The 11,914-nt window shown below is 55.3% G+C and overlaps 1 protein-coding gene across 1 annotated transcript; it reads left to right on the plus strand.

The window, feature by feature from the left end:
- The first annotated feature begins 1,819 nt into the window (after positions 1-1,819).
- On the plus strand, positions 1,820-11,634 carry CCDC197 (coiled-coil domain containing 197). The gene is given in 5 exon segments (XM_053225108.1): positions 1,820-1,967; positions 2,992-3,155; positions 3,157-3,196; positions 4,546-4,886; positions 9,209-11,634. Coding segments are annotated over 5 exon segments (1,248 nt in total). The 3' UTR covers positions 9,764-11,634.
- The last annotated feature ends 280 nt before the right edge of the window (positions 11,635-11,914 follow it).

The following is an 11,914-nucleotide window of genomic DNA, read 5'->3' on the forward strand; positions in this document are numbered from 1 at the left end:
GCAACCCCAGATCCCAGACCCCAGACCCCAGACCTCTGACCGTCTGCACCACATGAACCCAAGGCCAGCACCAGGCCCCGCTCTCCATCCTTCCTCATCCTGTGCTCCTCAGGTGTTTGAGGGGCTCTAGAACCATGGAGGTCAGACACAGACAACTCTCTTGAGTCCTGCTCAGGGACTCCTGGGCCAGCAGGGACTCAATCCACTGCCCTCTGAGTGTGGGCCCTTGCGTAGGCCCCACTTCCTGCCCCTGCCCCCTCACCAGAGGCCCCAGCCCCTGGCCCGGGCTCCCCCAGCCACCTTTCCCCTCACTGTTGTCCCTCCCTCCCCCCAGCATTCTCGCCAGGGCTATCCAGGCTGCCCTCCATGAGACCCTGGCTCTGAGCAAATGGGGCTTTGCTGGGGAGGCCTGGACAGTTAGTAGGGCACCAGGCCCAGCTCCCCCAAATGCCACAGGCCCAGCAGCTTCAACAGCAGGCAGCAGGGCCGAGCCATAAGGCAGGGGCTGGTCCCAGGTTGAGGACCTGAGGCCCCCTCCAGCATGCCCCCTCCCCTATCCTGGGCCCGGTGTGGTTCTGAGCCAGGGGCAGGGCTGAGTCGTTATGGGTTGCTCAGTGCCCCAGCTGGGGAACTGCACAGCCTGCAGCCATGCAAAGTCAGGTAGAAGGAGGTAACAGGGAGAGTCCTGGGGCACGCCAGTGGGATCTGGGGAGCCCGCGGAGTGGGGACATTAAAAATGACCTCTACCTTGCCTATAGTCGACCAGCCTGAAAGGACAAAAACAGCCCAAGTCTCCCTGGGGTCACTGATGCCTCTCCCCCTTCTCCTTGGGACCTGAACCAGGGAGGCAGGGGTAAGGCCACGGAGAATGCAGCCCGGATCCTGCAGTGGACATGTCATAAGGACAGAAGCCAACGTTATGATGTCACGGCCCCGCTGTGGCTCTGTGCCCTTGGAGCTGTGAGTGAGTCAACCGGACCCCCTCCTCCTTCCCCAGGCTCACGTCTGATGCTCAGGGCTAGAAAGGCTGACCATGTAGCCCCTCACCTTCTCTCCCTGCTCCACGCACGTGCTGTGGCTGGTCCAGCAGATGGCCAATGAATGGCAGGCTTAGGGAGACTTCCTTCTCCTTTGGGTCATAACTGGGAACCGGGCTTAGGCAAATGGTCCGGGAGCTCTTTGCAAGGCTGTGTGGAAACTACCTGTTACCTAGGCCACCTCCCCAGCCTGACTACAGGCTCACTGATCTGTCCCAGCCCCCACTGTCCTTTGATAAGCTCCTATCCGCTCACAGTGATGTCACTGAATGCATAAAGGGGTGGAGGGTGGGTGGGTAGGGTAGGTGACAAAGGTGTCCCCTCCCCATGCGGGCTGCTTTCTGAACCAGCCCCCAGCCCTGACCCTGGGACTCTCTTGTTGGGAACCAGCACCTGTTGGAAGGCCCGGGTATCTTGGTGAATTTGGGACTTGACGATGATGGGACCGATCCCAGTTATGGGGTGGTAAGGCCAATAATGCCACTATAGAAAGGCAAATCTGGCCCTTCCAGAGCTGGGGGTGCAGCTCAAAGACCCCAAACATTGGCTTTAATGAGCTCAAGTCCATATCCAGTCCTGCCGTGTGTTCCTGGGCAGGTCACAGGCCCCCTCGGAGCCTCTGTCTCCTTTTCTAGGAAGCGGGAATGTACCCTGGCTTTTGAGGACCGTCGGGAAGGTTGGAGAGAAAGCTGCTGTCCTCCTTGCTGCCATTGCTGTCCATCCTCTTCCCACCTGGCCCACGTGGCCCTCGTCCTCTAGCACAGCCGGGGCAGCGAGGGGCAATGCTGGTGGCCAGGGACACAGGCCAGTGTGACTGTCGACAAGGACAGGGCCCTGCAGGTGCTGTTACGGAACTCTGCCAGCCCCCGGCCAAGTACGAGTTGACCCAGGCCACGCTGGACCCCTGCCCCAGACCCAGCGCCACCCGTGGTGGGCTAAGTGGCCAGGACTGAGCGAACATTGCAAGGGCCATCAGGGAAGGGACAAGGACCTGGAAGAAAATGGGGCGGGGCGGCCCCGGTGAGGGCGGTGGGGGACCTTGGGCCATCCCACGCCCTCTGCAGGTTTCGTCAGAGGCAGGCTTCGTCTCCTGTCAGAGGCAGGGCTGTGGGTGGCCGTCCCCTGCACCTATCAGCTCAACCCAAGTCAACTTGCAAGGCGACCCTGGGTCCTCTCCCCTCAGGCAGCCCTCCGGTTTCAGCTTGCCCTTAAAAGCCTGAATTAGATGCAAAAGGCTGTGTCCGTGAGCAATTTTATGGAGAAAAGGTCCAACCCTTCCATCAGATTCTAGAATGGCTTCCCGACCCCACTATGGTTTAGCCCCATGATGCGCAGGGCCCACATACATGGTGTTTGTGGGGAAAGACAGTTTCCCTGCATTTTCCAGGACTGTATGGATGACAAGATGGGGCACGAGAGGCAGAGAGGCCTGCCTTGGGTCACTCAGCAATCACTCAGAGATCCTACCACAGGCCCTGGAGGCTCAGCCAGCTGACCGGAGTGGGGAGGGGGCCCGCTCTGCCTGTGCCCTTGACCCCTGACCTTGACGGGGCACAGAGCAGGAGCCCTACTGGAGACCTATCTTGCTCAGGGGCTCGCCTAAGAGACAAGCGTGGCTGGGCAGCAGTAAGCGGTCATCTCCCCTCTCGGGGTGCTGGGGCCCCCGACCTCGGACTAAGCGCTCACCATGTGCTGGGCACCCCATGCGTAATCCCAGGGAGGGGCTCTCACTACTGTCGTTACAGATGGGCTGTCCAAGCACAGAAGTGAAGCTCCTGGCCAGGTCACCAGCTGGTAGGGGGGGCTCAGGCTACCTCTAGGAGAGGCTCTGTAGACCCCCCACCCCCCACCAGACAGACTGGACTCCACTCTCCCCCGTGCCTGACCACGGCAGCTCTTTGAACCGTTGTGGCTCAGTTAGCTCATCAGGAAATGGGGTGGAGATGAGGGGTAGGGGGGGGACTGGCCAGGGCAAGTCCGAGCAGGAGATCCAGGGAAAGCCTTGCAAGAGGTCATGACCTGGGAGCCTCCAAACAAGGCACTGGTGCCTGGCTCTTCCTGTCACTGAAATGTCCTCGCAGGCAGAGGAAGCTGAAGAGCGAGGTGGAGAAGCTCTTCTGAAGACTCTCTGATTGAGGTCCTTGAGAAGATCCCCAAGGGTATGTATGGAGCTTCCCCTCCAAGACCGCCTCCCAGCCTTGGGGCCAGGACACTGTGAGCCTTGAACTCCACCTGCAGCATGAAGACCCGCAAAGGTCGAGGCCACAGGGGTTCAAAAGGGCACAGGTGCCCAGCGAGCCTGCCTGGTGAGCCCCAGTGAGGCCACTGTGGCCTGTGGCAAGTTCTTGAGGTCCTGGTTTCTTTATCTGTACAAGGGGAGCCGCACCGGTCACGCGAATGGAGGAAGTCACCCTTCAGAAGCCCCGGCATTCAGCTGACACCTGGTAAATGTTAGCTATTATCGCTACTATTTCGTGGGTCTTTGGTTTTGTTTCATGTGTCGCTATGACCGACGACAATGACACAGACACCGGAAATGGGCTTTGCGTTTTGTTTTATCCTGATTCAACCCAGAGCCCACTGCCATCCGGGCCAGAAGCTTGTTAGGAAAGGGAAGGAGACACAAGCAGGTATTTTTCTCATCGTCATTATCTCAACATTACACCAATAAAAATAACTATTACCGTTTATTAACTACTTACTCTGTGCCAAGCCCTTTAGTGAATCTTTTTTTACCCCTCTGCGTGAGCTTCTGTTACCCAGGCTCAGAGACATTAAGGAACTTGCCCCAAATGCCCAGCCAGGAAATACTGGGGCCGGGTCTCAGATTCTGGTCTGACTTCAGAGCCACTGCACTAAGCGCTGTGGAGCTGTGAGAGCCCCCCCCCCCCCCAAACTCTGCCCCGGAGGTCAGGGCAGGCTTCGCGGAGGAGGTGGCCTCTCATTGGGCTCAAATGAGCTCAGCGAGGGGGAAGAGCATGGCAGGCAGGGGGAACAGCCACAGCCCTGCATGACAGGTTTGGGGATGGTGAGTCCCAGTATGCTGGAGCACCAGGACCTGGTTCGGGGAGTTGCTGAGAGATGGCGCCAGAAAGTTGAGCAGCACCAAAGAGCTTCGAGCACCAAGCCAAGGAGGGGTGAGAGCTCCAGGTCAGCATGGGGCTTGACCAGACCCAGCACCCAGAGCTGCTTCTAAAGCAGCCTCCTGGTTTGGAGTCTTCCTAACTCAGCAACTCAACCCTGCTCACCCCATCCGGGATGGGTTACCACCAAAGCCGGGGACCCTATCACTCAGGACAGCAACAATTCCTATCCCCTTCTTGTGGGCTCCCCCAGTCAGCACTTTTTCCTGGGGGACAGTCTCCTGTCTCACCGGGCAGTCTGGATCCGGAATCCGGGTTCTTGGCCGCTAGGTGGTCCTTCTAATGTTGCCGCTTCTCTTGAAGGGGCAGGAGGCTGTCGATGAGGCCGGACAGTCGCTGGACCAGTCCTGCCATCTGGGAGTAAGCCCTGCGTGGATTGTCTGGCACCTGTCAACTTTGGGACTCCAGCTGGGATTTCGGGACCTCGGCAGAAGTCCCATCTGCCTCATTAGCATCACCACTGCAGGGGGCAGGTGGGGGCTGGGCTCTCTGTGCCCACCCATCCCTCCGAGGCACTGTCTCCACAGGCCACAGTGAAGGGGAGGGGCCGGAGGAGGCCCTCGTGGAGACCGTGGTGGAGCACTATGGGAAGCTCTTCACCATCAACCAGGACATCCAGAAGCATCTGGAGGCCTTCTCCAAGAGGAACCAGGTCGTCCACCAGAGCCTGGGGTCTCTAGAGGAGAGTCATAGGGCTCTTACCCCGGTAACAGCTTTCTGAAGCCTGGCCCTTTGCCTTTAGCCCATAAAACCGGGGCCACAGGGGTCTCCTCTGCACCTGCGAGGAAGTCTCGGAGCATTGGTGGGCTGCTGAGAGGGTCTGGGTGAGGCTGTCACTCCAGAGCCTTGTTCTGTCTCCCTTTCCGTCCCCTTTCTCCAGGCTGACCCCTGACAGTGCTTATGCTTAAACGTGTTCTTGGGGGTAGAAAAGCCATGAATTCTAGATTGAAACAGACTGGGTGCGGATCCCAGTTCAGTCTTTGACTAGCTGAGTAAGTGTGTACCCTGTCTGAGCCTCAGTTTCTTTATCTGTCAGATGGCAATGCAAACTAGCTAGGAGGTTGTCCTGAGGCACGGGACACAGACGGTGCCCAAGTTCGTGCCCCAAGAAGTCACCTGTCTCTCCTTTCTGGTTCATCTTATAATAAATAGAACTTTTGCCAGGAGGGCCGGCCATTCCAGAGGAAACTGCGCCAGGCAAAGGCGTGGCATGATGAATTTGCATGCTGAAGCTGGGGCCTGGGGACTCCGGAGGGGAAGGGGACTCTGAGAGGAGGGCTGAGGGTGGGTTGGTTTGCAGCGAGCCTCTGCCCCCTAGTGGCAGCACTGAAAACCTACACCATTTGGCACCTTTTCGCCTCCGGAGAACCGGACCCTTTATGGGCAGCCAGGCAGGATGAGGGCGCTTTACCTGCTGTATCTCATTTAAATCTCACCCCAGCACCTGGAGGTAAGTGCTTTCATTCCTAGCGCTGAGACAAGGGGAGGTGAGTAAGGCTGAGCGTTCAAGTGCCAGGTTGGATCTCATCTTTCTTTAAAATGTTAATATTTTTTTCATCATGGATTAAAAAAATGTTTTTTAATGTTTATTTATTGTTGGGGGGGAGGGGCAGAGAGAGAGGGAGACACAGAATCCGAAGCAGGCTCCAGGCTCCGAGCTGGCAGCGCAGAGCCCAACGCGGGGCTCGAACTGGCGGACTGTGAGGTCATGACCTGAGCCAAAGTCGGACACTTAACCGACTGGGCCACCCGGGCGCCCCTTAATTTTGATTTTTAAACAACAAGTGAATTAAAATGTTCTTCACCGTAATTTATCTTAATTAATTAAGCATAAGCTGAGTTTTTCGATGCCACCTTGAATTTTGCAACTTAGACCGAGGTGTGTTTTTCTTCCCACTTTCCAGAGGAGGAAAGGAAGACTCAGAGAAGTGAGGACACCTGTGTAGATCCAGGGCTGAGCCCGCATCCCATGGGGCCTTGCGGGGGGGTGTGGCCGGCACTACATCGACCAGAGCAGGCTGGGCTTCAGGAAGCTTTCGCCGGCCTTGCTCCACGGTGCCCAGCTAGCAGCCTCAGAGCCCAGAAAGGCACAGACTCTTGGGTCTGGTTATGGGAGGAAGCGAGCGTTAAGCCCCGGCCAGCCTGGACGTGCTCTTTTGGGCATTTCCTGGTACCTTGAACAGCCAGACCACCCAGGACTTCCCCTTCCTCCCTCCCCGCATCAGGCTCAGATCTCCCTGGGCAGTGAGCTCCTCCGGACCAGGCCCAGGGCAGATGCCCCAGGAGGGTTTGCGGCACCCAGGTGACCCAGCCCCTCCCACCGCAGAGCCTCAAGAGCAGCACACACACACACACACACACACACACATACTCACACACTGTACACACTCACACATTCACACTGGCTCTCTACACACCTAACAATACACGTGAAATATACACAGACACACCTGCAAACAGACACACCCAAGATGCACACAGGTGTGGCCACACATTTACACTCACGTGTACACTCTGGGAGGGCACATTTCAGTGACTGAGGGAGCCTCTGTGCAGGGTCTTCAGTTTCCACTTTGGACTCTTGGTCAAGTCCACTGAGCCTCCCCTTGTCACCGCCCCCCCAGGACCCCCCCCCACCACCACCTGTCATTCGCTGAAGTTGCAGTAGCCGGGAACATGTCAGACCGGCTTCTACTGACCACAGAGCGTGTCTTTTTCTTCTTTTTAATAATAGTTTCGTTGGGATATGATTCACATACCATAACATTTACCCTTTTAAAGCGCACCCTCCAGTGTTTCTAATTCAGCCAGAATTATGCAACCATCACTACTCTCCAGAACATTGCATCACCCCCACAAGATACATTTTGCATCTGGTTTCTCGCACTTAACGTTTTCAAGGTTGATCTACGTCATATAGTGTGAATCAAGACTTCGTTCCTTTTTAGGACTGGATAATATCCCATTGCGTGTGGACACACACACCACATTTTCTTTATCCATCAGTGATGGCCGTTTGGGTTGTTTCCGCTGTTTGGCCGTTGTGGCCAATGCCGCTGTGGGCATTCACGTACACGTGTTTGGGTGGACATACGTTTTCGGTTATCTTGGCGACATACCTAGGTTTGGAGTTGCTGAACCATATGGCAACTCTGTATTTAAATCTTGTGCAAATATTATCATCAGCTGCAAACTGTTTGCCCAAAGTGTCAGTGATTTTACAATCCTGTGACCGATGTGTGTGTGAGGATCCGTTTTCTCCACATCCTGTCCACACCTGGAATTGTCTGTCTTTCGTAATGCAGCCATCCCAGTGGGTGTGAAGTCCTAGCTCATCGTGGTTTTGCTCTGCGTTTCCCTGGTGACAGTAGCATTGAGCGTCTCTTTGGTGCTCATTGCCTATTCACATCTCTTCTTTGAAGCAATGTCTATTCAGATCCTTGGCCGATTTTTAAATCAGATTATTTGGGTGTTGTTGTTTTTTTTTTTATTATTGCATTCTAAGATATATTCTAGATACAAGTCCCTTACCAAATATACAATTTTCAAATATTTCCTCTCATTCTATGGGTTGTGTTTTTCATTGGATGGTGTGCTGTGAAGCACAAAGGCTTTTAGTTTTGATGAAATCCAAGTGAGCTACTTTTTCCCCCTTGGGTTACTTGCCTTTAGGCGTCACATCTAAGAAACTATCACAAAAACTGTAATCCAAAGTCATGAAGATTTGTACCTAAATTTCCTTATAAGAAACTTATAGTTTTTGCTCTAATATGTAGGTTTATGATCCATTTTCAGTTAAAACGTTTGTATATGGTATGAGATAAGAGTCCGATTTCACTCTTTTGCATAAACATATTCAGTTGTCCTGATAACATTTGTTGGAAAAAAAAAAAACAAAACTACCCTCCCCTGTTGCATTGGCCTCTCCTCTCTCTTGTCAAAACTCTACTGACCGTGAACGTGAAGGTTAATTTCTGGACTCTCAATTCTATTCCGTTGGTCTAGATGTCTACCCAATGCCAATACCACACTACCTTGATGACTATAGCTTTGTCGTCAGTCTTGAAATCGGGAGCTCTGAGTCCTCCAACTTTGTCCTTTTCTGAGGTGGTTTAATTCTTCCAGCAGGGCATGGTGGCGTCACGAGTGGAAGCTCAGTGGCCGGGTGGGTTTCAGGAATGGTGTGATCCGAGGCTCCCTGGCTCATCAAAGATTCGTCCTTTCCACACACTGCTGGCTGCCCTCTTCAATACTGGCTTCATTCTAGGTCACAACTCGCTCTCTGTACTTGAGGCAGGCTCAGTAGAGACGTTCGAAACACAGGATGCTTGGTTCCTCTGGAACCCGGAACGCCCGCCCCGCCCCGCCCCGCCCCAGGGTTGCCATAGCAACAGCCAACAGTCAGCAAGCCTGCGCCTCCGTTGAGAAGGACTCCTCACAAGCACTTCACACGTATCAGGGCTGCTCAGCGGCCCAGCTCCAGGGACACCATTCACCACGTTGGCTTCCCCTGGGGCAAAACTCATGTTATTCATATTCACATTGTGATATGAGCGATGTCGTTTTCAATAAGGGCACATTTGTCTACATATTCACAGTACATTAATTTCATCTTCTTCCGAAGCAAAAGGAAGAAATTACACGGTGATGTCAAGGGGTCCCGTGGGTCTCCTGCAACAATCACTCAACCGAGACGTATTGAGTCGCCCACATGTGCTCAGCGTTGTGCTAAGAGTGGGAGGTAGAAGGTCCTTCAGGAACGAATGCCTCTAAGAGAAGGAGGCTGGGGGCAGTCAGGGTGGGCTTCTTGGAGGAAGCGGTGAAAAGAGGCAAGCGGCCGCATCAGGAAGCCACACAAGTACTTGGACTCAGTCATCTAGCTTTGCTACCACTGGGCTGTGCAGCTTCAGGCAAGTCACTTAACCTCTCTGAGCCTCAGTTTGGTCATTTGCCAACCATCACCTATAGCACATCCTTGGCAGGGCGCTTGTGAGAGTTAAAGGAAGTGTAGGTAACCTTTGATGGTGCTTTGGTCCCTGGGAAGTGGTGTCAAAGCACCTTCAGGCGACGGAGATTTCTTTTTCCTCCCAGGAATTTATGTTGGACAAAATGGAGACAGTGAGATTTATATCACTGCGCGTGGAACCCAGAGCGTGCTGGTCAGCGGACAGTGACAAGAGTGAGGGCCTCAGAAGATACCCCAGGTCCTTCAGGAAATGCCCAAGGGATCGAGATTCGATCCCCCAAACGCCCTTTCCCAGCACCCAGACTTCAGCACGCTCCAGCCCGTACGGACCAGGCCGGCCACCAAGCCAGCCCTGCCAGCCTCAGGACCATCTCCTTAGCCCCTCGGCCTCCTTTTGTCACCACAGTGCCCCCAAGTGGGTGGGAGCCAGCCTGTTCCCCCGCACTGGGGGATTGGCAGGCAACAAGGCTGCGGACCGGGGAAGAGAGAGAGGGAGTTCGCCGGGTGGGAGGCAGCGGGAGGTCAGGGGGGGACCTGCCAGGCTGGACTTGCACCTGGGAGCCAGGGCCGCACTGTCAAGGTCATCGGTGGGTTTGTCTAAGAAGAGCTCTAGATAGGTGGCTAGCTTTAGGAATATGCGCGTCACAGAAACTCCCGCAAAGAGCCCCTCAGGGCCTGGGAGGCGTGAGAGCTCGACTTGCCCACTGCGGACCGGGGAGCACGGCAGGCTGGGGGTCCTGAATTTGTTCATCGGGGGCGTCTCCTCAGAAGCAGAAGCAGGGTCAGTGCCCTCTGCGTTTCCCGAGGGTCCCAGAGCTGCCCGGAGTGGATGCTGCTCTCGGGGAGAGCTTGGCAAGGCAGAACCCCACCCTCTCCAGCCTGCCTGGAAAGTTGGCTGAGAGGGCATCTAAGGGAGTCCCCCTCCCCCTCCCCAGCCGGATGTCCTTAGGCTGGGGGTGGAAGAGCTTGGTCTGGATGAAAGCACTGGTTCGACACCCTCCTGGTGACCGCCGCCTGGAAAGAATTCACGTCTGGAGGCCGGCCTGCCTCGGCTTTTTGGTGTGGATAAAAGTCGCAAGTTAAGAGCAACTGACCAGCTGCGAACCAGCGAGTTAACTTTCAAAGAAGAGTTTCAGAAAAGATGCTGCTATTCGGTCCACAAACGCCGAGGGTCGTCATTTTCCAGGTGCTGTTGGGAGAGGGGACAGGCGGCTCAGAGGGAGGGACGGTAGGAGCAGGAGTAGGACTTAGCTGCGGAATTAGCGAGAGGAGCTACATACAGTGAGGCTGAGTGTGGTCTGGTCTTCTGAACGGCTTGAAGGGGAGCCAAGGGGGGACCGTTGTTTCAAGTTCTGGTCTCACAGGTCTTTGGAGCAAAGAGGACATCTCAGGTAGGCTGGAGTCAGATTCCAGAAGGCGGAGGTCATGGTGGGGGGCGGGGCTCAGAAAGTGAAGGGATCACGAGGGGAGGGGTTTCCAGTCTGGCTGGAGCCGGAAGACCCTGATGGGCGGTCTGAGAAGGTGGACTGCGGAACCATCGTGGGGTCCACAGGCCCAGCTACGAGGTTTGGACGTCGGTCCAGAGGCCACACATGGGGGTGGCTTGGTCTTGGGCCGCTACACCAGAAGACCACAGACTGGGGGCTTAAACAACGGACATTTATCTCTCGTACTTATGGAGACCGGAGGTCCCAGATCAAAGCACTGGTGGAATAGCAGTCTGGCAGGGGTCTGCGTCCTGCTTCATAGACGGCCGTCTTCTCGTTGTGTCCTCACAGGGTGAAAGGGGCAAAGCAGCTCTATGGGGGTCTCTCTCATAAGGGCACAAATCCCATTCCTGGGGGCGCCACCCTCATGATCTAACACCTCCTAACACACTGGAGACTGGAATGTGACCATGTGAATTTGGGGTGAGGGGACGCAAGCATTCAGTCCCTTGAAGGGAGCCTCCCACATTCCTGCCTTCCTCTGTTCTCCCTCTCCCCGCAACATCTGCTTTCCAAAGACACCTAGAGTATCCCGTCCATCTCCCTGTAACGTGGGCACATGCTGGGCCAACGATTCTTGGACGCGAACGTTTGTCTGGAAGACATGTGACCACACAGAGTGTATCCCCGCTCCCGGAGCTTCTGATTCAACAATCTGGGGTCTTAGAGGCCTTAGAATTTGCTTTTTTTTTTTTTACGTTTATTTATTTGGAGAGAGAGAGGGAGAGAGAGAATCCCAAGCAGTCTCTGCACTGTCAGTGCAGAGCCCGACGTGGGGCTTGAACCCACAACTGTGAGATCATGACCTGAGCCGAAATCAAGAGTCAGATGCTTAACCGACTGAGCCACCCAGGCGCCCCTAGAATTTGCAGTTCTAGCATGTTCTCACGAGGTGCTGATGCTGGAGGTCCCAGGACCACACCTGGAGAACCCCTGCTTTAGAATTACGGCAAATCCTAACTGCCTAAGCTGGTTCTACTCCTCCTTGAGCACAACCACCACCACCCGCCCCCCCCCCCCCCCCCCCCCCCGCCATGCCTGGGTCTCAGCGTCCCGCCTGCGTGATGGGCCTGGACCTGGCAGCCTGGGAGGGCCGTCCCCACCCTGTCTAACCTCCCAGAAGGTACCGGACATACACTCACTTCTAGGCCTGGGGCACGGTCCTGTGGCTTCCTGGCTTTGCCTGTGAGGGCTCTGAGGAGTGCTTCCTTCTTCCTGTCCCCTGCCATCTGCATGCTGTGCACCGGTTGTGACTGTGTAGGTCTGGTTCAGATGTTTTGT

The sequence above is a fragment of the Acinonyx jubatus genome, chromosome B3, assembly GCF_027475565.1.
Source record: "Acinonyx jubatus isolate Ajub_Pintada_27869175 chromosome B3, VMU_Ajub_asm_v1.0, whole genome shotgun sequence".
Lineage (NCBI taxonomy): Eukaryota > Metazoa > Chordata > Mammalia > Carnivora > Felidae > Acinonyx > Acinonyx jubatus.